This window comes from Colius striatus, chromosome 4 (assembly GCF_028858725.1).
Source record: "Colius striatus isolate bColStr4 chromosome 4, bColStr4.1.hap1, whole genome shotgun sequence".
Lineage (NCBI taxonomy): Eukaryota > Metazoa > Chordata > Aves > Coliiformes > Coliidae > Colius > Colius striatus.
Window position 1 is genome coordinate 64627930 of NC_084762.1, and position 25957 is coordinate 64653886.

At 39.0% G+C, this 25957-nt stretch overlaps 1 protein-coding gene and 1 non-coding gene across 3 annotated transcripts; both read left to right on the forward strand.

Moving 5' to 3' along the window:
- The first annotated feature begins 102 nt into the window (after positions 1–102).
- On the forward strand, positions 103–24999 carry GDAP1 (ganglioside induced differentiation associated protein 1). Of its 2 annotated transcripts, none has more exons than XM_061995448.1 (6): positions 103–183; positions 17535–17727; positions 19042–19215; positions 22699–22793; positions 23266–23380; positions 24443–24999. In XM_061995448.1, the coding sequence occupies exons 1-6, from the start codon at positions 175–177 to the stop codon at positions 24823–24825; spliced, it is 969 nt and encodes a 322-aa protein (XP_061851432.1). In that variant the 5' UTR covers positions 103–174; the 3' UTR covers positions 24826–24999. The 2 variants fall into 2 exon arrangements, with proteins under 2 accessions (XP_061851432.1, XP_061851433.1); XM_061995449.1 differs by lacking the exon at positions 103–183 and adding an exon at positions 17279–17320.
- Positions 11837–11909, forward strand: TRNAV-CAC (transfer RNA valine (anticodon CAC)). Its single transcript has one exon. It is a non-coding gene; the product is annotated as a tRNA-Val (tRNA).
- Positions 25000–25957: the final 958 nt, after the last annotated feature.

Below are 25957 nucleotides of genomic sequence, written 5' to 3' on the forward strand. Positions count from 1 at the left end.
GCCTTCCATGGTGCTTCCAGGTGCTGTGCATACAGAGGAGGTGTAAGGACAGTATTGCTGTACATGACACTTCCGCAGCCCATGCACACCAGGTACAGGACTGGAGTGGAGGGGAGCAGAGGTGGAGTGGTATGACTGGTTAACAAGTCCAGACAGTGCTTCCACGACTCAGTAATGGAAGAGGTGAGTCTGATTGTTCTGGGATTCCCCATGCATCTCTGTGGGTCTGAGCTGCACCTCTGAAGATGCAGCTGTGCCCTGATGCCTGACGACCTGGCTGATAACCACAGTTGTGCAAGTCCATGCCTGTCTAGGTATTATGTTGGCTCTATATTGGTGGATTACTGGATTTGCTGTCACTTCCAGATGAAAAATTGTACTACTGAATAACTGAATTTGTCATTATAATGACCTGGGTAATTGCACTACTGAGATATATGTGTTACTGTACTGTTACTTAAATTGTTCATCCCCAAAACTGTTGATCTGATGTCTGTTATCGTATCTCAGACCTGTAATTAATTGTGGCCACCTTAAATTAATATACCTGTACGCTAGAAGATGTATCATTGCTTTAATGAAATAAGTGTCGGCCTGTTAGTACTGTGTTTTACAGCCTTGGTTTCAGTTTTACGGGTTTTAGTATTAGGTTAGATGAATCAACAAGGTTGGATGGGCCAGAGATGAACAATGGAAATTTTAGGAAGAATCATTCTTCTTCTGTTATCACAAGTGTAACAGTGAGCTTTTTTTTTGCCTACCTGCATATGATGTTAAAATTGATGGTAATTTTGCGTGTGGTTTATATTTTCAGGTGTATTCATTTAAATTAAATAATCAGTATAAATGAAGTTGAGGCTTGATGACAAGATGAATTCATCACTGACAGCCTTTGCTTATTATCTTTTCAGCAGGGGATAAATTTTGATAATGTGAGGATAGAAGTATTTTGCAGAGAGCTCTTAGCATCACTCAGCCAGGTCTTGATGATGTCAGAAGCTATTGCTGATGAGGTTGTAGATTTTTTTTTTTCCCTGACAGATTTTGCATTGTTGAGCCACAGCTTTAGTTTGTGATGCTTTGTGTTTGCTTCTGGCTAGGCTGTAGGTAATGATCATATGCAATGTGTAGCATGTATATGTTAAATCCCTTAGATCCACAGATTTTGTTTCCTTGCATGCTTCTGCTCAGTATTAAGTTAAAAATTGTTCTAAAATTCCATTGATGCAGGAAGCAAGCAGCTATAGATAGATAAACAATTTAGCCTGTTTTGTTCAAAACACTATTTTTTTAATCTGCCTTGACGAGTTCTTTTCTGAAGTCTCTGATACACGTAACATTCAGAAAATACAAGGTCCAGGTGCAGTTTACCACTTAACAAAAAGCATAATTTTTGTTGTATATTGGCCAAATAGAGAAAGTTTGCCTTAGGTAGTTCTGTTGCTGTGTAAGTCATCACAGCACAGGGTCTGATGACGCTGTATGTATGTAAAGGCTGTGCTGCAGGGTTATCTTTAAAAAGGTCCTTGGTGCAGGCATGGTAGGTGCAGCAGGTGAAGATACTAAACTCCAGAGATTTAATATTAGCTAGATACAAAACTGGTGAGTTTAAACTGTTAGTCTATAGATATCTGATGCATGAATAAAAATTAGGCACATTTATTCTTACCTTTAAACGCCTGATTCAGCAGGGAATTACTTTAAGTATTTTAGTAATCCCATTTACTTCAATGGGACTACATATGAGCTTTAAAAGAAACATCTGCAAGATATCTGCTCAAATAAAGCAAAGCTCCGAAGAATGTTCTCAAATGCTTTGCAGAGCAGAGGCAGGATGCTTAATTGATGAGTTCCATGAGCTGCACACATTGTATTGGACGAATTCACATGCAGGAGTGCTGTATGGGAGGCAGAAATAGAGAAGTAAAGGTAGTACAAGAGCCACGGTGTAAACATTTCTAAGGCAGGTAGGTCTTCCCTGGCTCTGTATGAACAGCCACAGCTTTTATGACAGTTTTTATGTCTGAAGTCTAAGTGAGTGTGTATAAACATAGTTCTGTATAACTTTAACACAAACTTAGTTCCTGACTTCTAGGCAGGAACGTACCACTTTTTCTTACTATAGTATAAATTCCCAGAAGTTACTGTGAATACTGGAATGATCATTCTGCAGGATTAAAAAAAAAAAAAAAAAAACAAACCAAAACCAACAGGCTGTAATATTTCAGAAACATTGTATTATGAAACCACTCTCCTGGATGCATCAGTTAGTGTCAGTTCTACATTGCACTTGAAGCTGGGACCTAGCCAGAAAGACAGTATATTTAATTCCAGAGGTATTGTACTTACTTAGTAAATACAGTTATTATATTTGCAAAAGTACTGATAAAGCTTATAAAAATAAAATATAGATCGTTTTCTAACTTGAAAATAAGATAAATGTGTTCTGTACCCAGACTTCTATTTTCAGTGTTTTTCTAAGCAGCTGAATTAGGTTGTTAAGTAAAAATGCAGCTTGTTTTTAAAAAAGAAAAAATGCAGCATTTATATTGATCTTTGTCTCTCAAATGATTTTAAGGGCAACAGAACTTTCTGTACAAATAATATACAGTCTATTGGAATCATATTTTTCAAAAATGAGTAAAGACATTAGGTTATCTTATGATGATATGGAGTAGTGTTATGATTGTAAGTACTTATGAAATTCTGAAAAAAATACAAAATACTGTTTCTATGCTTTGTCAACATGTATTGATTTTGTTGTGGGTTTGTTAAATATTTCTGCAGAACAAAAATGATTGGATCACGATACCATAATCCAACTCCAAATGTGTTCAATTTTATAATGCTTGATTTGATGAAATGTATAACATCATAATGATTACCCTAAATTACCACCCAAATTATATAGGTGGAAAAGATCTGCACGATAAGATTTATCCCTATTGAGTTTTTCCTAAATGGTGATATGAATCCTGCAACTGCTGCAGTTCACTTCCTGCTTCTTTAGAGAAGACTGAGATCTTTTATTGCTTTTCTCTTTGCAGCAAATATGTAAGTGTTTGAACACAATTTGTGAAGTCTTGCTTTAGCAAAAGCAGCTTTTGTCCTTCATTATTTCTTCCTAAACCTCATGACTATTGCTCTTATCTGTATTTTCTCTAATTTTGTTAAGTATTTGTTAAAAGTCCAGTTTTGAAAACAAACTATGTTATTTGGCTAATATTGTGCCATATTAAATTAGCGTAATTCTGTGTGACTCCCAAATGATGCTATTCTTTTACAAAGTGCCAAGAATCAGCAGTGTGCTGATTTCTTTTCCCTCCCCACTGCAAGAAGATGATATGTAACAACTCATCTTCAATGTATTATTTGCTGTCGTCCTAATCCTTTCCTGCAGATTACTGTTTAAGTAGTCGCTTCTCACTTTGTATTAGCAAAGTTGAATTTCACTCAGCAGGTATTCACTTGCACTTTTTTTCTCCTTAAGAATAACTTCCCTGGGTTTAATTAATTTTGAAACGTAATGCTATATTGCAGTTCTCTTGTTTCTAACAGTTTGCTCATTTGCACATGCAATAACTGAACTTTACAAAGAACAAAGTTATTAACGAACATACTGAAAGTTAAAGGTATAGATTTAGCACTTGATACACCTTATAGGCTTCAGACTTAAAAATCATTATTTAGTAACTGTAAGCAATGAGTATTCTCTTAAAGCAGCTTTGCCTTGGACACCTTTAATGAATGTCAGCAGACTTGCTGAAGTCAAAATACAACCTATCTCTTTTAGTGAAGGCTGAAACAAAAAAGCATTGAAGATTTTGGTTTCATCTACTGATGCATCTGAAAGCTTTCCCTACCTGCTGAGCAGTAGCACAGCCCCTTCCCTTTGCCCTCCTGTGGGTCTGTCTAGTTTCCTTTTGTTCTTTCCTAACCAGGTCTTATTCTATGATTTGGCCTTTCTAATTTTGCCCCTACATGCTTGCACTCTTCCCTAATATTCTTCCTTTAGTAATTTGACCTACTTTCTACTTGCATATTCTTCCTTCTAATGTTTCAGGATCACTGAAGAGCTCTAGATTTAGTCAAGTTTGTCTTGTGATACTCATCCTATTTTCCCTTCGTTTCAGAGTAGTTTGTGTTTATGCGCTTCACATCGTTTCTTTAAGAAAATAAATATAAACCTACCGGAGACCAAATCTAAATTCTTGGCTTTTACAAGACAGCCTTGATCAACACTAGCTTGAGATATTTTCATGCCCTCAGCCCTCTGTGCTGCCAGCACCAGTGTTTCTTCAGTGAGCTATGATTTGGATCAGGGAACCAATTCGACTTAAAAATAATACATTAAAAAAAATTACTTTTTCTTAAAACTGAGTTGTTTACTCTGCTTGCAGAGCATCTACACAAATGATTGCCCTAATGCAATTCAAGGCATCCAGAAAAGCAGGCAGCTTTACAGTTCACCTCTTTTAAGGGTTTTAATTCCATTCTCTTTTTCCTAGGAATTGCAAATAATATTTTCCCATAATGTTTCACTCAAGTTGCTTACAGCCTTGCATTTTCAGTCAGTTGACCCCTCGTTGGTTAGATGGAAAAGATTTGATGTAGCCCCTCATCTGATGGGTAAAAAGACCTTTCCTTGTAATGAGGTACTATAATAGCCCTGTAGCACCTTCCCAGTAGGACCCTCAGTTATTGGAAGTCTCCCATTTTCACCCTGTTCTTGCTTTGAAGAACCACCAGCAGCACCAAGGATTCTTGGCATACTGCATTGTCATGCCCTTCAGGTTTTTTTTAGGTATCTGAGGGGGTCCATGGCCTGGTTGATGCTTTTGCTGTTGTTTGAAGCATTTGTATCAGTTTTGCCACGCCAAGTAGGAATTGGGATTGTTTCATGTTCTCTTAAGTGATGTGCAGAGCATCTCTCTCTCTTGCCTGGATGTGTATTTTATGGCTTTGCTTTGTTTTAAATTGTAGGAATGTCATACCCTTGAGATCACAATTTCTCTGATAATTTTCATGTAAATTAGCTAATGAGTTAAATAGTTGTCATATCTATTGCTATAATACTGTAAGGAAAAAAATTCAGCAGCCTTACTCACTGTTGACCATGCTGCCATTTTTCTGATTACCTCTATTGAGTGCCACTCACACCTCCCCAAAGATCTAGGCCTTTTGTCATGCATTTGGCCAGCTATTCACTGAAAATCCTCCTTCTTTAGTTAGCAATATCATCAGCAATGCTTACAGACCTTCACAGAAGTTTAGGTAAAGAGAAATTTTTCATCACACAGCAAGTCCCTTCTCTGCAGTTTCCCTACCCTGCAGCACAACTCTGCTGGAGGAGACCAAAGCTCTGCAGGTCACGCTGAGCCACTTCTGGCACCTTCAGAAGGTAGCTGTCCCAACTTCCATTGAGATTGCACACCTGCAGCCACTCCGTGGACCTTGCAGTTCCTCACGATCTGCCTTGATTTTATTAGACGTAGGAATGAGGATGTATGCATGGGGTCTTCTAAAAATTGAAATGCACTTTTTTCCCCTTTTCTTTAAAGACAATAAGTTAACATTGAAGTAGCAACTAGGTGTGATCTTTCTCATTTTAAAAGACATATTGATGGCCACAGCTGTTAGCATGCACTTTGTTTATGCCATGATGGAGCAGAACAAAACACTTGTACCAATAGACTCGTGTTGGTGCTTCCAGTATCTTAGATAGTTGATTAATTAATTTTATGTAAAATTCTGTTCTTCTGAGTGGATCCATTTGTAAAATAGATGATTACAAATCACTGTAATTCTAAACACAAGTTATGAATACAACCTTGGTGGTTTTTCTTTTTTATTTTTTTCAGATGATAATGCAGAAAACATGGCAAATTCTGCCAGACATGCAAAAGCTGAGCTTTTTGCTCTTTGATGATGAATCTAATATGGATATTTTTGTCCACAGTCTAGTCTCTTTTGAGGTATGTTTCTGCTAACAAAGTCATCAATGAAGGAATTGAGCTTTAGAGAACACTATGACAGGGCTAAGCATGCTATACTGCAAAGACCTTTAATAGAAAACCACTTCCTCAATCTGCTTAAACTTGAGTGAGGATAATACGGCTTACTAACTGATTTTTTGATAAACAGTAAAAGACAAACAGATGCTTATTATGCCTGAGTTGATAAATGCACACCATTGTTATGTTTCTTTTGCATATCCAGGAGTATTTGAGCTGAGGGCAAAGATTGTTCTCTACACAGCTGACATAAGAGTTAAATGCCTAAACATACTTTGATGTTCAATTTTACATGAAAAAATATAGCAAGGGTTAATGCATCATAATCAGCCTAACCAATGAATTAAAACTCCTAGCTGGTATGGGATTTCATTTATTCTTGGTTTGTTTCTATTTTGTTGGCTTTTTAAAATGCTGATAACATAATGTCATGTTTTTGTATAATGAAGAAACCTGTTCACAGTTTGGATTAGACTATTAACCCCTTTTGCATATTGAAAACTGCCTTTCTTTGCAAATACACTTAATGTAATATTGCCTTGCTGCAGAATAATTTTCTTTTTGTCCGCTGAAATTTTTGCTTAAAGGCTAGATTCAGCTCTTTGGAAGACATTACCACCAGTGCAGAATTTTGGGTGTCACTGTATTCTGCAGGTGCACTAGTTTTTATGCTCTTCTGTGGAAGTCACATGAGTTTGTGTTTGCAGTTCTGCATGTGAAGATGTTACATATATCTGTGCCTCTGGCAAGTGCAGGATAGACATTGGAAAAAATAGTGTTTGCTATATATTTTTTTTCTAAAAACAGACTGTAATTGGGACGGTTTTAAGCTTTAGTTTTGTTTAAAAGTACATTTTTTTTTTTTTTAGTAGAAAACACCTCATGCTAGGTGTGGAACAGATTTCCTCATGTTCTTTTTCAAAGCCTAAAAGCCCTTAGTATCCACAGTTGTCACAAAATCCTTTCAAGTAGAATTTTATGATCTTGTTGCAATAGGTTTTTTAGGAAAAAGTAGCCATTATGTGAGTTTTTGTAACCCAGCTATACTGTGTATTCAACATGGAACAGTGAAATTTAATCAAGAATATAAAAATATCCCTTCTCTGCTCCAATTACAGAATCTATCTTCCTAATAATACAATGTGTTTGAAAAACAATTATGTGGTGATGTATTATGTCTGAATGCATAATTAATGTGACGTAGAGAATAACAAACTGTGTTCAGTTAGGAATGTATTTTTCATTAAATCTTTCAATTGTAAGTATGCCTTAAGCCAGCTGTGCTGTTAAGTCCATGGTAGAGATCATCTTAGTTCATGTTGTTGTTTATTGTTTTAAAGTTTGTCAGTGTTATTAACCTGCATGACATTGTATGTTATGTATGGTATGTTATGTACCAAGTTTATTTCAGTTGATTTGAGGACTAAAATGAATTTTTGTTAATTCACCTGTGGTTGACTGTGGTATTTTTGCTTATATGAGGTTCTGCCATGAGAGCAAAAAATGTAATAGAGCTCAAGAACTGCGTTTCTGTGAAATGTCATGTTAAAGTTAGAAGTAGGGAATTGCAGTTCTGTCTTCTTTTATAAAGGGATATGGTTTTTGTTTCTGTAAGTTTGAGAGTGCAGTTTTTGTTTAAATAATGAAACTTTTTAACTATCTTTAATTTTTAACAGCTGATTGCTCAGCATATTTGGAAAACTCAATGAAATATTTAGAAAATGTCAGCCATGTTTGAAAATTCATTATATCAGGATTTTCCTACACAAATTTCAGTATCCAGAAAGTGAATTAATTGGGCACTGTGAAAATTTGTGGTTTTCCAATTTTAGTTCTGAAAGTTTGTCTAGGTCTAAGGAAAAAAAAAAAAAAGGATATTTTCTGTTCCATATGGTGTTAGTGGTATGTTTCTAGATTTTTTTAAAGATATATTAATATCGGCAAAATTATAACATTTGAAGTGTGAAGAGTGTGTGTCATTTTAATCTGAAATTTTGTTGGTGTGTCTTTTCCCTTCCTTTCTGTTACCAAGTGTAGTATGGCTCTTAGGTTAGGTTAAGTTCAATCAATCACTGGAAGTGCCTGGCTCATTCTGCTGGCTACTCAGTGAGTTTCAGTTTGTACACCTAAGCTACCTGCCTGGTTTTGAAAGAGGTGATCGTGTTTGAACAATTGCTTCAAGAAATGCAGTATTCTTCCCCCCTGTCTTTATATCTTTTGGGAGACACAGCTGCTGTCCATTATCTGCAGACGTGCAGAGCTGGAGCTACTGTATTGCCACCAACTCAAGTTAAGATTTCATTTATGCAGAGTCATAGACTTGTGCCTCCACGGCAGATTGAATGATCCTATCTACTAATACTTTATCCTGTGGTTTAATTTTTAAAAAATATAACCTAAGTAGATGCCTAATCTACCAAGACTACAAAATGTTTACCAAAATGTTATTGAAATGTGTGTGTGTGTGTGTGTGTATATGATGAAGTTATTAAAATGGAAGTCTTCAATATGCAAGTAAGTTTGGTACCAGTAAATTTTGTTTTATTTCATGCTGTCGTGCTCGGAGTGAGTGTTGAAAGACGAACAGGCAAGCATTGCTTAGCCAGAGGGGAGAAGGACGTCATACAGCCACCAGAATAGCATCGGCAGTAAATATGGTCATGCTGTTCTTCCCTGAGATAGATCCAGATCACATTCGTTGCACCCACCACGTCTGCTGGTTACCAGACGTTCAGGGCCCTTAGATTAAACATTTACAGATGCAGCTGCAATTTGGAGAGATCTTCTGCCGGCAGTGAAGAAGCTGACATCAAGAAAAAGGGGGGAAATGTGATCACAAGCTAGGAGTTCAAATGAAATGCAGTTTAGAGGGAATACAAATTTAATCTTGGCATTAAAACACTGCTCCAAGATATAAACTGTGTTCTTATTAGACTGCCTTTTTGTGTTAACGTACGTTTTCTAGTGACTTAGCACCACTTAAGCGTGAAGCCTTTGTAGAAGAGTAAAGGTGAACTCAAAACCAGCTCTTTGTTCAACTGTCTTAGGTCATATATAATGTCAAAACTGGAATTAAAATGTATTATAAAGTGAAGTTAGAGAGAGACTGAGATGAAAAAGTTTTTTTCCAGTTATTACTCACTTTGTGCAACATATTGAAATAAAGTAAGCCCTGAAGGTCTGTGGCAGTAACTTATCTAGCATGTAAGAGGGAAAACTTTAATTATTCAAGGTCAAGAAAAAATAAATTAACTTCTTCATCTTGAAAAGATAGATTATCCCCTAAAAGATAGATTATCACCCAAGAGGATATTCTCACTTCTTTGTGCCTAAGCTCTGTTCATATTGATTCTTATATTAATGTAGCTTTTATGTCTTTGTAATGTTTGTGTTTTGCTCTGAGGACTGTAACACACAAATCAAATTCTGCCTTTGTGTTCTGCTCACTGTTCTTGATAGGATACTACAGGAATTAAAGCAGGCATTTTGTCTTCTTCCACCCTGCCACCAGTTTATGCGTCTCTAAAATTTGAAAAGCTTGCTTCAGCTTCTGCAGCTTCTCTCCCCTGGCTTTGCCTCCCCACCTTGTGCATTAGCTAGGGTCTTAGTGGAAAGGGTTTGTTATTTCAGACACATACCATCGCCTGCTGCACTTGCTTCTCCCCTGCACTTGTCCAGGGCACAGAGACAACTTCATACTTTCGTTTGTATCAGTTACACACACAGGATTTAAATTCACCCCTTTCTCTGTATAGCCTTTTTTTTTTTTTTTAATTTTGGTCAGATAATACAATAAATGTTGAATAGCAAGTATTACTGCTTTCAGCTGGCACTAATATACTACAGCTATTTTTCCGAAGAAGATCTCATTGTGCTAAATGTTAGAGAAGTGTGTTTTCAGAGCAGTAGCTCTGGTATTTGTCCTCTATTTATGAGTGACGTTATGCAGTTGAGAAAAAATCATGCCAGTGTGTTTCAGTGAGTGCCAAAAGAACATAGACAGTAATTCATTGCCCACATCTATTGCTGCCCAAAACTGTATCTCATCCTATTTATACTTTCACAAGTTAGGCTCTTGCTTACAAGAGGAGTTTGGTGAATATTATGTCTATGTGCTAAAATGAATTTGTGCAGCTGTTTTACATTCTGCTTTGAAAATTTTAAGTGTCATAATTTGTAACAGTCACTTCAAAGAATACCACTTTCCTAAAGTATTGTTACTTGTGTTGGAGTTAGCTTCACTGGAAATACCTAGGTGCCACAAAATACCTTTATCTACAAAGCAAGAGTTGACTGTTTCTTCCTGTTCAGTACACCTAAATAGTGATTACTCTTGAAGTCTTAAACTATGTTTAGAAAGAAGACTCTATAGACTAAAAGACTAATTTAAATTAAAGTGGAATCTCTTTGGATCGGGATTCAAATTGTGGGTTTACTAATTGGTATCAACTAACAGTCCAGTTCTTTTGGGCTTTTTAATCAGTACATGCCAGGGGGCTGAAAAACTCTAAGAATAATTATCAATCAAATATAGAGTAGCAGGTTTGTTAGTTTGAAGAAAACAGGAGAAATTTAAATCTGTTTGATGACCTGACCAAGTAGTATCCTGACATCTGTCTGGAGAGGAAGTTGTGTTACAGGAACTCTGAGTCTGCCTTAGTTGAGTGCAGAAATGAGAGCTGATACTGGAAGTCATGCACACAGAGGGCCCTCCACTGGGAAATATAAGTAATAAAAGTTCCAGTTGACTAATAAAGATACCGTGAGAAGTGTGACAATGAAAATTTCTGCAGCTTTCAAAATTCATTAAATACATTAAATTGATATATCCTAACTGACCACTGCAATTTCCTTTTTGTATCTGCTGTACTACAGTTTCAAAAGACAGTTCAGTATTGCTGCGTAATATATGTGATTTGTATTTGGAAAACAATAAAATGTTTCTCAAGAAAAGAAAATATTCGACCCCTTCTCAAGCAATCGTGAGCTGGGATACTCAGCCAGCCCTTGTGATTTTCCTGTGGTGGTATGGAGTCTATGAATGGTGCAGGACAGCTCTTGCTTGAGGCAGAACAACCTTCATCTGTGTTGCAGTGCAGGGTACTCTAGAACAGAGGATGACAGTAGTTTTTGGACTTTGATCTAATATGGATGTCCGACTGTCTCATGAAATGTGATTTCAAGGAGGCTAATTGAAACATTTTGCCTGTTACTGTTTGTTTCTTAGTCCAGTTTGCACAAAGGTAATGAGCAAACCGCAAGAATTAAGGCTGAAGAAACAATCTCCCTGTTTAAATGAGAACTATCTTTCTGTGTTGTCTGAATGATTAATGTTGTTAAAAGTAAGGGCATTTCCTCAGTGGCAGCTGGTTTTTTACCTGTCATTGAAAATGTTTGGAAGTACTCGATAACACTTTATTAAAATGTTTTAAAACTATTTTTTGTGAGCAGACAGCTGGAAAAAATCAGGTGTTTAGTTTAACCTCATTTACAAATTAACTTGTGAAAGTTTTCATGGCATTTCCAGTAAAAAGTGTAAATAAGATTTTTAGAATGTTTTTTAAGTGGTTAAACTTTGAGCTTTTTTTAGGGATTAAAAGAATCTGACTTATATAGTTTTTCAGGAAAGATCTTTTAAAGTGATTTTCCAGTCAAAGAAAATACTGCTTGAGACTTCAAAGAACATTTTACAAAATTGTATTTACTCCCTTTGATTTCCTTAAAGCTTTCTGGGCTCTGCTGTCACCCCAGTTACTGCATATTTGTATTTTGCAGTGTGAATGTAGTAGAATTAGAGGGCTCAGCAAGGATACAAAAGGCAGGTTTCTGTAGTGTAGTGGTTATCACGTTCGCCTCACACGCGAAAGGTCCCCGGTTCGAAACCGGGCAGAAACAGACCAAATATTTTGGGGATGATCTGCTGAAGAGCAACTCTACAGAGAAGAACCTGGTGGGAGTTCTAGTGGGCAGCAAACTAAACATAGGCCAGAAATGGTCCCTCATGGCCAATAAGGCCAACAGACATTCTGGGGTGTATCAAGTGTGGCCCAGCAGATCGAGGGAGTTTCTGTTCCCCCTCTACTCTGCCCTGGTGAGGCCTCATCTGGAGTATTGAGTCAATTTTTGAGCTCCTCAGCTCGAGAGGGATAGGGAACTGCTTGAGAGAGTCCAATGCAGGGCCACCAAGATGAGCGGGGGACTGGAGCATCTTCCTTATGAGGAAAGGCTGCGGGAACTGGGGCTGTTTATACTGGGGAAGAAAAGACAGTGAAGGAATGTTATCAATGTTTATAAATACTTAAAGGGGGAGCATCAAGAGGATGAGGCACATCTTCTGTTCTGTAATGCCCATTGACAGGACAAGGGATAAGGGGCACAGCTGAAACACAAGAAGTTCCACTTGAACATGAGGAGAAACTTCTTTCCTATGAGCGTGACGGAGCCCTGGCACAGGCTGACCAGAGAGGGTGTGGAGTCTCCTTCTCTGGAAATTTTGAAAACTCACCTGGATGAGTTCCTGTGTGACCTGATTGAGGTGAACCTGCCTTAGAATTGGGATTGGACTAGATGATATCTAGAGGTCCCTTCCAAACATTCTGTGGTTTGAATAGGCCTCAGACCTCATATATGACCATTGAAGTCAGTAAAAATCACCCAACTAACTTTGTTTCAGCATCTAAATAATCTATTCCACTATCTCAATACTGTGTGCTCTGGTTTTGTCGACAGGCAATAGCTGGAAGATACTCTTTTTTACATTAAATGTTTGTGCTGTGGTAATATGTGAATTTCAGTGGGCAGCCAAAACCCAATGTGGTAGACCCTGCTGTGCAAACATGTAACATGATGGCAGTTTTGCTCACCTGGATGTTGTGCACAGAGGTACAAAGCACAGGAGAACTTTTTAATAGAATTTTTACTTGTGTGAGTTACACATCTAAATTAATGTGAGGGAAGATGAGCATGTGAAGTGATAATTAAATGTTCCTAAAACCTCAGTAATGATCTTTAGCCACCATATTGCACAAGTGTCCAGAGGCTACAAACATGGGCACATGCATGAAAACATGGTTTAGATATTTTGAATTTGGCTGATATGTTAGATTTTATAATTTGAAAATGCTGTTTGTATAAAAGTTTCAAGAGTGACAGGGTGGATTAAGCTGTAATGATAACACCTAGATTTTAAGGTCTATAGCCCTTTTTGCATCTTATGTAAATACATTAAATGTATTTCTTTGCTTGATTAAAAGGCCTTATATTTCAGGAAAATTTATTCCTATCAAACTGTGTGAAATTTTAATGGCATTAGAACAATGAATATTTTTGTTATATCTCAGGAACTAGGAATGTATGCAGTCTACTATTTTGAAATAGGCTTATTATAAAACTACTAAGGATAATTTTACATAGAAAAAATATTTATTAAGCAATATTTCTGAAGTATTGACATAAGACACTTGTTCTGCATAAAACAGATTGTACTATGGTATTTAAGAAAAACTTTGGCAGAGTTTTTGTGGTGAAGTCCCTGAAGAAAGCCAAGTATGATAAAAGTAACTTTGACAGTGACTAAATAATTTATATTAATAGGTGAATTTTTTTGGATGTAAAGTGGTAATTCAGTAATTATATTTTTTGACAATAGGCCTCAGCTATCTAGAATTACTTAGGTTGGCATCCCTCCATGGTTTTATACACAGTTTAATTAGGGCACAGATAGTCTCAACTGTGACTGTTAAGATGTAACTTTGCTCTCACTATTTATAAAGAGTTGTATATCTAATTCATCAGTCATACTAAAGACAGTTCTTATGTCAATATTAAATCTCACCTGCATATCTGAATTAAATGCTATATTCTTTTGACTCACGTCATTGCCAGTAATACAGCATCTGAGCATCTGCAATTGGAGTTTAGCCAATAACTATGGATGACAGAAGGTCCCAGACAGAACCCATCTTACCTTCCCAACTATGTTAACACCTGCATGACTGACAGGCCAGTTCTGCACTTGGAGCTGAAACAATGCATCTGTGAATGATGCATATACAGAATCCAACTAATTTTCAGCTATAATGGCTCTGGCTGCATAGAAAAAAAGCAAAAGATTTTTTTTTCTTCCCTGTAATCTAGACAAACTATTTTCAGTGTGCACAAAGAATTGATCTGATAAGAAAGGAATTGTCATTTTTTAACTTGCATCAATCACTTCAATGACACAACTGTCTTAGTGTTTCTTGACAATATAATGGAGTGAATGGTGACGCAAAGAAGAAAACTTTTTCAGAATCACACTGATTTTGAGATTTTTGACCTAATTAATACATCTTATTATTAAGTTGGTTTTGATGTTGATCATAGAATCATAGAATGGTAGGGGTTGGAAGGGACCTTTAGAGATCATCTAGTCCAACCCCCCTGCAGAAGCAGGTTCACCTAGATCAGGTCGCATAGGAATACGTCCAGGCGGATCTCGAAGACCTCCAAGGAAGGAGCCTCCACAACCCCTCTGGGCAGCCTGTGCCACTGCTCCCTCACCCTCATCTATTATCTATTACTATTACCTGTAAATGGTATTTTCTTTCCATGATGAAAAAATGCATACATTTTAAAAATGCATACATCAAAAAAAAAGTGTAGAGGGGTTTGTAAACATGTATAGGATGCTAAAAAATGCCCAAGAGAGGCCATGTAGAGAAACAGGGCAGGAATATCAATATGGCAAGAAAAGTGAATTATCACCCAGTGCTAGCAGTCTGCTTGCAACAGCAACGTGCCAAGATGCCAGTCAAGTTTGCAGCTGTGTGGCTTTGTGCCTTATGCTGCTTCTGTATTCATGACATTTACACACTGAAGAGTACCTGTATGGAAACTTACCTCTCAACTGTGTAATGGTTTGTATAAATGCACAGGGACAAGTTTTTCCAGGATCGCGTGAGTTTTTTTCATAACCTGTCCCTTTTGTTTCCTTTTCTTCGTGTATGAGAAGGTAAAGGGTCTTGGGAGCAAACGGGTGGATTGGGATAGGTGCTTGTCAGGAAGGAGAAGGCATCGGCCTCCACTGTCTCTGGAGGACGAAGGTACTTCGCATCGTATTTTTGGAGAGGGGAGGCCTCTTGTGGTCAGTAGGGAGAACAGCTGCCTGTCAGGCTCGGGAAAGGAGGTGCCCAGCCCCATGACCTCCCTCCAGCTGAATTGTGGTTAGGACTGTAACGCGTGGCCGTTCCGGTGGTATTTCATATCAATATAAATGATAAAATTAAAGGAAGCAAAAACACCCGAGTATGATTGCAGCTGCTCTGTAACTGAACAATTCTAAACTAGGAAATAGTGTTCTCACTGGTCCGTTTACCCTTACAGTGTTAGAATACAGGTACCTTTCATTACCCTTCTAGGCATCTAAACCAGATAAAAAAACCCCATAACTCACACTCACAAGTCCATGTTTGACATTAAATTAACAAGTTGAACAAACGAATTGAAATTAACAGTGGTCTGTCTGTTTGGCAACTGACAAAATTCCAACATTTTGATTCAAGAGCAAGATTAAAAAAAAACCTCCCAAACCTGAAAGAGTGTCTAGTGCATGTAAATTAAAAAAAAATATCTGATGTGTCCTCTTTGTCCTTCGCCTTGAAATATTGTAAGATCTATGACAAACTGTATGCAACCCAGACAGAGACCTGTGAAAATACCTATGTATAAGTGAGTTTGTCGGTTAAAGCTCTAGTGCATGACACAATATTCCAGCACTCTAACCTTAGACATATAGCTGGGAGAGAAGTAAGTCCAGTCATAATGTATTCATCTAACTCCACTGACTGCATTCTTATTCCCATTGTATTGCATTTATCCCATTCTATTGAATCCTTTCCTATAAATTCTAAGCACCTTCTCCACCTTTTTTTTAGAATTACAACTAAATTCCCCAAAATTGGGATTTGCTATAAAAAAAAACATTGACCACTATCAGCTTGAATTTGTGAGAAGATGCTTATCATGCCTGACTTTCTGAAGAGATTATTTCAGTTTGTGAGTCTAGCTGGGAGTAGTCTCTAGGGAAGGCACAAGATAGCTGTTGTGCCCACTCATATGAACAGTGCAGGGCTAGAAGCTGGCACTGTGTTTCTTGCCTTTTAATTTATAATACTTGTCCATTACCTTGTCTCTTTCAGTAACTTAAATCCATTCCCTCGCTTATCATGAGTAAAAATTTTCCTTTAAAATCAAAGGTACTTGTGATTGGGATGTGCTGCTTGACATAGTAGGTGCAGGTCTTCAGGATACTAATAGTAGGATTTGTCTGGTGTATAGGAATTGCATGTGGGAGTGGGTTATCAGGTTCATATGAAGCAGTGCCTTTCTTGTGGACTGAGGAGTAAGGATGAAGACACTGGTAATCTTGGCAATCTCCCAAGGTTTTTACTTTGCTCATCCCCCAGGTGCAGCAGATAGTGTCTAACGGATGTAGTCACTAATTGTAGCTTCTGAGCTATCTCCAGCGTGAGGTACAGAGGAAGCATTTTCTGGTGATGGAAGCTAGTGTTTGTTACCAAATGCTTTTCAAGACCTTACTTTGCAAAGGAAAACAAACTCTGCAAAAGTGTTTGATTTTGTAATTTTGCCTAGAAAAAAAAAAAAAAAAAAAAAAAGAGAAGCCTCGTCTCTTGGGATTGAAAGAGCACACTTGGAGGCAAAAGTAGTGTATATTATTCTAGAGCTTTATTTCTTCTTGTCATAACGTCAAGAGTATTTTGCATTAGAGCACTAATACCCACAGGATCCAATTGAGGATGTCTTGATTGATAGTTTTCTCCCAAGAGCATGATGCCAGTCTCCCTGAAACACATAGTGAAAGTTTTTTTTTTTTTTTTGGGGTGGGGGGGGAAGAAAAGAAGGGGAAATCCTACCCTGTGACCTTTTTACCTGAGCATCCATCTTTCTGCACTTCCCTAGGGGATGCTGTAGGCGGTTTTACGGGCGGTTTCCCCTGAGCAAGGGCCCGTCCTCTGCGCAGCGTGGGGACAGGCTGAGGGGAAGAAGGGGCTATCCCCCGCACCCCCCGCCCATTCCTTGCTTTGAATTTCCGAGAGCAAGCCCCGACGCGGGGCGGGCACGGCAGCCGCTGCGCGACCGCGCAGGCCGCCTGCCCCGCCCGGCGCAGCGCAGCGCAGCCCGCAGCGCTGTGCCGTGCCGGGCCAGGCCGCGTTGCTCCGGGCCGGGCCGCGCCGCACTGTGCCATGCCGGCGGGCATGGCGCCGCTCGTGCTGTACCACTGGACTCAGTCCTTCTCCTCGCAGAAGGTGAGGGGGGCGGCTGGGGGGCGGTGCGGCGGGCGGCAGGCCTCGGGTTGCCGCCTCCCGGCGGGGACTAGGAGGGAGGGAGGGCAGCGTGGATGGCCTGCACCCCCTTTGCGGGCGGGCAGGGTGTCGGGGCCTAGCTGGGCAGGCTCCACAGGCTGGGGAGGGCTGTCCGAGGCGTGCTTCCTATGGGGTAACCCCGCCGATGTCATTGCAGGTGCGTTTGGCCATCGCCGAGAAAGGCCTGAAGTGCGAAGAGCACGATGTAAACCTGCCGCTGAGCGAGCACAACGAGCCATGGTTCATGCGCTTAAATTCCTCTGGAGAAGTACCAGTTCTGATCCATGGGGAGAACATCATTTGTGAGGCAACACAGATTATCGATTACCTTGAAGCGACGTTTGTAGAGGGTAATCCCATAGGTGTTTCTGTGTGAAATCTGTACTCGTGTACCAGTAGTGTGTGGCAGTGTTGAGGTCAGTTTCTGTATTGCTGCGCGCTGGTTTGCGCAGGACCAGAAAACATTTATAGCCTCACAAGTAAATGGGCTCTCCTAATAGTTGGTGGTATGGAGAAAAAACACATTCCTTTAAAATGAGCTAAAAGGCACCTTTACAGCAGCTTCACAAGTACCTGTAAGTGAAATCCTACCACTGCCCTCCTTACCATCTCAGAAAGGATGGAGAAGTCCTTAATGGCAGCATTGTGCTTTACTATTTCAGGGGTTTGGTGCTGCAATTTCTAAGGCATGAAGAAAACTTGATTGTTTGGTGAATGTTGCATTTAATGCTGGTGTTTTCCTCAAATAAAGAGTCAGGACCCAGGTGGATCGAGGGCAGGGTAAAACAGTGGTATGCAAGAATACTTCTAATCGTTGGATTCAAGAATACTTCTAATCGTTGGATTCAAGAACACTTCTTAAAAATAAGATTGTTTCACAGAATCACAGAATGAGTTGGAAGCGACCTCTAGAGATCTTCAGTTCCCTGATAAAGCAGGTTCACTTTGATCAGGTCACACAGGAATGTCCAGATGAGTCTTGAAAACCTCCAGAGAAGGAGACTCCACACCCTCCTTGGGCAGCCTGTGCCAGGGCTGCCACATGCTCACAGGAAAGACATTATCTTAATCCAAAGGTCCTTGTACACCAACTGGGGCTAGCAAGTCCAAACACCAGCATGGCTACTCCTCAGCATGGGCCTGGTCAGCGGGCACATCACAGCTGTGGCCACCAGAGCCATACCAGGGACTGATTCCGTTTCCCTACCTGAGCCTCCTGGACCAGCCTCCTCCTGAGGGCTGCAGTGGGCCTTGCACTATTACACTATAGTTCTTGCAGCACTGTAGCTGTAGTAATGTTTCAGCTGTAATAACTTACTAGAAGTGCCTTTGGTAGTACTAACTTACTAGTGCGCTACTGTGAGAGTACTAAAGACCATTCCTAGAGGTACAAAATAGGTGCTGCATGGTGCATAACGTGTTTATGTGGATTGCTGCGTAGGAATTGTAGCTATTTAAACATTTTAAAATGAAGAACATGTATATATGTTTCTCTGAGCTGTGATAACACTGTTGAGTTATGGTGGGGAGCAAGTGAAGTTTTCTTAACTGTGGCTATGTCATATGTGCTATTTGAATGTAAGCAAAGCAACTTTGGAAATACTACTTTTGGTCAATTATATGATTCTTATCTTCTTAACTTTATTTTTAACTTTTTATTGCAGAGGAAGTACCAAGATTAATGCCAGAAGAAGGGAGCATGTATTATCCAAGGGTGCAACATTATAGAGAGCTTTTGGACTCCTTGCCTATGGATGCCTACACACATGGTTGCATCTTGCACCCCGAGTTAACAGTGGACTCCATGATTCCAGCCTACGCTACCAGCAGAATTCGTAGTATGTACTGGTATAGCTCTGAATGCCTCTCAATTAATAGGATCTTGAGATGCATTCATCTTGTGTCTTCAGTGTGCCTTAAGCAGAATATATTGAGCACAGATTTCCAGTTTTAGTTGTGGTCCTTGATAGTTTGTGCATATATGTTTTATTGATTATGTGGCCTGATGTGATTTGAAAATAGGAAAGAGGAAGTGTCATTTTTTTGAGGTGTCTGTGGAATTAGTTTTCTGAATGATTGAAAATGTGATTCTTATGCATAACAGAAAATGGCAGCTGTGACTGTTGTATTTTATTTTCTGATCTTTCTGTTTACGTTGGTAAAAGTGTTTTCTAGGGAACAGCTTTATTACTGCTCACATCAAACCCCTATGCTGAAGGAAACCTGTTCTTTTGTGATTGTAAACTTGTAAGAAGTTTACATATTAAATTAAAGCAGTTGCATTCCTCTCAAAGTAGTGCAAATGCAGATTAGCCTCAATGAAACAGTCTGTTTATCTGATATGTTATAATTTTCAGGCTTTTTTTTTTATTGTCTGAGGAATGTACTAGTGTCAGTTTGGTGTTGGGAGCAGGGAGAGAAAACAAAGTGAAGAAGTTAATAGCTTGAGTTCATCAGACCAATGGAAATTGTTAAAGACAGTTTAAACCTGAGTTCAAATAGTGCAACAATATGGAAACAGGATAAAGGATGAGCCAGTGCTCTGGTAGGACCAATGGTAAATGGTCTTTTAACTTCCTTGGGATCAGTATTTTATCAGATGGACTTTTATACACGTATCAATTTCCCATTAAAAAACATGTTAAGGGCAAAGGAAATAACTGTAGATTGCATTACCCAGTCCCCTTTATAACAGAGAACCTCCTGAAATGACCTCCTGTTTCAAATTCAGTAGTTTGCAGAAATACTTGGTTTAAACAATGTTCAGTGATGCTTAGAAAAAACTGCTTGGCAAATACTTTCATTTCTCATAGCTCTTTCAAACAATTTTTATTTTTTCCTGGATCTGGATACCAGAAATGGACAGCAGGTTCTGTTTGCTTTGGAATCAGAGAGGGAGATAAATATTTATTTCCTTATATTTGTTTTTTTTTTTTTTTCCCAGTATGTATAGTTCAAGGACTCCAGCATTCCTTTAAGCCACAGAACTGTGCTGGGAATCCTTGTTCAGCTGGTTGTGGGTCTTGACCTCAGTCCAGCTTTTCAGAACTGCTTACAAACTCAGAGCCCTCTCAACAAGAAATACGGCCTATTTCTTCTATTTATGTTTTATGTTTGAGAAGTTCTATTTCCAGTAAATTGTTATTCTCCTCCTTAAAATTTTTAGCAAGTCAATTCTCTTAGCCATGCCGTTATGTTGTCAGAAGTAAAGTCAGGCAGTTAGTCTTCCTTATACTTGCACGTCACCCTTTGTAAAACGTCAGCATAGAATTAGTTTCTTTCTGACTGATGGAAACTTAGCATTGCAGAGTATTTAGAAGTCAGTATTGCTGGTCCAACAATCAGTGGTTATTTAAAAAGAAATTCTGTGTAAAAAGTATCTGGAGAGATTTAGAATGAGTAATTTCACCTAGAGTGATTACTATTTTTTAAATTGAAGTAACATGGATTTTTCTCTTATATCAACGTACAGTCTGTTTGGTTTTTTTTCCCCAAATGTAGTTGCTAACTGTTTATTGAACAATTGTACTTTACTTGTAGGCATTATTGATAGTTTTTCTGGTTTTACGTGGTAACAGTCAATGCTTTTATTACAGTTCACTTTACAATGTTGTCTTGTGTTCTGCTGAATGTATGTATTCTTCCCTTCTAGCTTCTAATTAGTATCCATTGTTGTCCGTTTACACATTCATATTGGTACAGATAAAATTACTACTTGTCAGAGCATAGTCTGCTTTCTTGATTTGAGGCATTTTTGAAAAAATAGCTTGTGGACATTCCTAAACAATTCCTTGGCTTGTTCAAACTCCTCCTGGCTTGTTTAGTTTTCAGTTGATCTTTTTCAAAGTGCTAGATATAATAAGCCACCAGCCAGTTATGTATTATGTTTATGTATACCAAATCCAATTAAGTAATTAATTACATATGTAAGATTTTAGTTGTGCTTTTACATCCTTCAGTTTCTTCATATACCATGTTGAAAGATGGTTTTCACAGTCATTGCAGTTTGAAACAGAATATATAAAACAGTGAGCACAGTATGCTCTAGCAAGAATTTTTTTTATCAGTTTAGTTGGTGAGACTTAATTGGAACTAATCTTGATTATCAGATAGAAGTGAGAGGTGATTCATGACCTATAACAATTCTTTTGTTCTCAGTTTATTACTAGAAATACTTATTTTTAGAAGATAACTTATTATTCACTAAGTTTTGGCATTCTAAGTCTGTTAAGTATGGCATTTTCAAGCAAAGCCTTACTTTTAAAGAGAAAAGGACATATGCATGTAGAAAAAAAACAGTTAAATTATTCTCATCATTCCTTCTTTAAGTCACGTACTGAATGTTTTTCTAGAACATCCTTGTACTGTGTAATGAAGACTTCCAAAAGGGATCACATATTATGGTGTCACATTTTAGTTAACTGAAAACACCTCAGTTCCATATTCAGTGGTATTTAGGCTGTGGAATTATCCACCTGACCTACAGAAAATCTCAGTATGGATCTGTCTGCAATTTTGAAGTATGAAAAGTATGTTAGGGACCCTGGAACTGAGGTACAAAAACTGCAGAGACCTAAAGTCTTTGGAGTAGAATTTTATGGATTAGCACAGTCTTTGACAGCAGAATGTTTTTATCTGAGTAAGAGAAAAATATTAGTAAGAATTCCACTTGCTTGCCTGGTAGGTCACCGCTTTATAGAGCTCATTGCAAGCTGATGAGGAAACTTAGGAGGAAAGGCTGCGGGAACTGGGGCTGTTTAGTCTAGAGAAGAGAAGACTGAGGGGGGATCTCATAAATATTTACAAGTATATAAATGGTGGGTGTCAAAAGGCTGGGACATCCCTTTATTCTATTGTATCTAGCAACAGGACAAGGGGTAATGGGATGAAGCTGGAACACAAAAAGTTCCATTTAAACATAATAAAAAACTATTTCACTGCGAGGATGAGGGAGCAGTGGCACAGGCTGCCCAGAGGGGTTGTGGAATCTCCTTCCTTGGAGGTCTTCAAGACTTGCCTGGACATATTCCTGTGTGACCTGATCTAGGTGGACCTGCTTCTGCAGATGATGATCTCTAAAGGTCCCTTCCAACCCCTACTATTCTATGATCAGCAGAGGGTGTGGTGAGGTCGGTTTATGCAGCAATTAAGTTTTCCAAAACACGATATTTTTGAATCCCAACTTGGTGGTGATGCATCACTGAAATACCACTTCCCATTTCTTCAATGTGTTTGGTTCCTGTTTGTTGCATTATGAGTATGAAATATCTAATGAAATACCTAATGTCGTTCTTTTGTGGGTTTTTTTTTTTTTGTATCAGGCCAAATAAGTAACACAGAATCAGAGCTGAGGAAACTTGCAGAAGAAAACCCAGACCTTCAAGATGCCTATATAGCAAAACAGAAGCGCCTTAAGGTAAGACAACTCTTTGCATTTTTCCCCTTTATTATGAGATTGTTAGTGTCAGATTTTTCTTCTTTTCTTCTTTCATGATGTAAACATTTCTTTAACCTGTCATTACTGGTAACGTGCGGTGGTTTATCCTAGAAGGCATGGAGCAGTCTGGTCCTCAGATCAGCTACACACCTCAAGTGTGTGCTGAAGTACTGTACTGATCACACTGACTTCAGAGGTAAGTACACATCAGTGCTGGTGTTAACCTGTGGAGCACTCTGCAGGGTGAGGCAGACCTTGATATCTGACATCTCTAATGTTTTTCTTCTGCTATCTGAATATTGTCACCAGTATGCAAATGGTATCCAGATGACTATCTGGAGAAAATAATCACATTTTATGAATAAACACTGTAGTGTCCAAGTGGAAGTTTCTGTGGTAAAAGTATAAACTCTGTACAATTATTTAAACACTAACCTGTATATACATTTAGTCTAAGCTACTGGATCATGATAATATAAAGTACCTAAAGAAAATACTGGATGAACTGGAAAAAGTTTTGGATCAAGTTGAGACTGAATTGCAGCGGCGAAATGAGGAAACACCAGGTGAGGAATTGCTCTTGTGAAATCCTGTTGATGCTCATGTCTGGGGAGACTGAGTAAACGTGTTGGCAGCACCCTTATAGGGTTTTGTACCTTTAGCATATACTGACTTAGCATCACAGAAGGGATCAGTACTGTTCTAAATACTAGTTGTTTGCTGCTGCTGCAGTTCTCACTGCCTTATGAGAGTGCTTGATTCGCTATGCTTCACAGCATAGTGAATACAGTTAGATGCATAATTTCGCAGTATTTTATCAATAAAATAAGAAAAACCTTAACTACAGAATGTTATTCTTGACATTGTAGTTGTAGGCTTCAGTTCACTGTAATGATGACAGCCTTAATGTTTAACAGAGGTTTATTACAATCTCATATAAACACCGTGCTGATATTTGTGGTATATGCAGAATTAGCAATCTGGATAAATGCTCTAATCATTATGCAACACCTGTCCCTCATCCTCTCAGAAAGCAGTGGTGATTACTTGCTGTCCACCCAAATGAAAGTTGAATTTTGTTTCAATGGAATAATTAGCAATGGAAATCCTTGCTCTGACTTCACTGTATGAGCTATGTGAAGCATCAGTCAATACCAACTGCATCTTCTCAAATCAATATCAGTTACTATCAAGACAGTAGATTTGAGCCAGCGATTGGTAATCCAGGTTAAATTTTCTACTGACTCATCAGCGAAAGAGTCACAGAAAATGTTTTAACTCACAAAGGAGGGCAGATTTCGCTCAGCAAACTAAGGCTGTCACCATTTCCAGCAGCCCCTTTGCTTTCTCTGTTAAGCAGCCTTTCCAAGGAGTCTGCTGGTAAGACTGCTGAGCCTAAAAACCACCAGGATCATAGGATTTAGTAAAGCATATGGTTGTTACCTGCCTCTTGGAATTTTTTCTGAGGTAGTCACGTCTTTGAGGTTCATGAATAGTGCTTCTCCAGCTATTGGTCAACCTCTGAGATTCTGCTCCTCTTGAGCTAAACTGAATATTAGCCCGCGGAGGCTCCTATGTATGCTTATATTCCATTAGCTCCTAATTCTCTATGCTTTATCTCTGCTTAGAAGATGAAAATCAGCCCTGGCTCTGTGGAGATTTCTTCAGTCTGGCAGATGTATCGCTTGCCGTCACGTTACATCGCCTGAAGTTTCTGGGATTAGCGAGGAGAAACTGGGGGAACGGGAAGCGGCCCAACTTAGAAGCCTATTACGAGCGTGTCCTGAAGAGAAAAGCATTTCACAGAGTTCTGGGCCACGTCAACAACATATTAATCTCGGCCGTGCTGCCGACGGCGTTCCGCGTGGCCAAGAGGAGGGCGCCCAGAGTTGTGGGCACCAGCCTGCTGCTTGGCCTGCTGGTGGGGGCTGGCTACCTCGCCTTCCTCTGCCTGCGCAGGAGGTTTGCCGGCGTGGTGCTGTCCGTCAGAGCCAGGCAGAATTACTTGTAGACCCGCCCATCCCTGTGGCGAGCAGAGGACATCTCTGCCTTCCAGGAAAATAGCCCCAGTAGAATATAAACGTAGAAGAACATTGTCACACAGTAATTATCTCCTACTGCCATATAATTGGAGTGGCAATGCCAAGATGTTTGTGGAAAGTACATTTTAGGGGAACGACAAAGAAAATAAGAGACTTTCTTTTTAGATGAGGGCCTGTAAGGGCTGTGACAGTGCTTTGTTAGAGTGGTTATTGTCTCCTTTACCCAGTAGCTGACCTAATTATAATATTTTTATTTAAGAGATACGCAGCAACGTGGCAGCTTTTCACTGTGGATGAAATGCATTACTGTGCAGAAACCAGCATTGTTGAAATACTGAAAATTGCACTTTATTTAAATGCTTGGAGTAGGATTCAGGTGGAATGTAGGCTCTGTGCCTGTTGTGTACAGGAGTGAGAGTCTCTCTGCTGATTATTATGTCTACAGCTTTGCATTTGGACCTTTAGGAATGTGTTAAAAAGTAGTCTTGTGGAGCCACTTTTGTCACTGTATGTTCATACAGCAGTACAGAAGACTCCAAAGACATATGAACATTGGTGATTTGTGGACCACACGAGTGAAATTGTACGGAGGCATCAATAGTCAACAGATGCTAGACTTCTGCTGAAATACAAATGGGAGTGAGAAACCTGACACTTGTCTTTTGGAAGCCGTTTTGGGTAGCTTTTGGCCCAGCCAGGTACCCAGCTCAGACGCAAGACCTGACTGAGTCAAACAAAACTATCTCAGTGCATATTTCCTGCTTTTACTGGGGTGGCTTGATACAGTGGTCTCCATATTTGTCTCCCACACATCCTTTCTTGTTTCCTCTCTGAGCACTGGCTTTTTTTTGCCCACTGCTTGGCTATGTTAACAATTACACGTGCCTCTATGAAATGTTTGCCCACAACGTGCTACAGCCAGCTGGAAAACATAGGAACAAGGCATTTTGTAGGAGTAATTTGAAATTGTTCACTATCTTTATTCTGGTTAGGTAGCCTAGATTGAAGGTGGAACTGCAATTTAGCAATATGTTTACTTCCAGAGAGGTGTCATAGTGGTTGCAAGTGGAAAATACAGGTCACTTTGAAGACATGACTTGT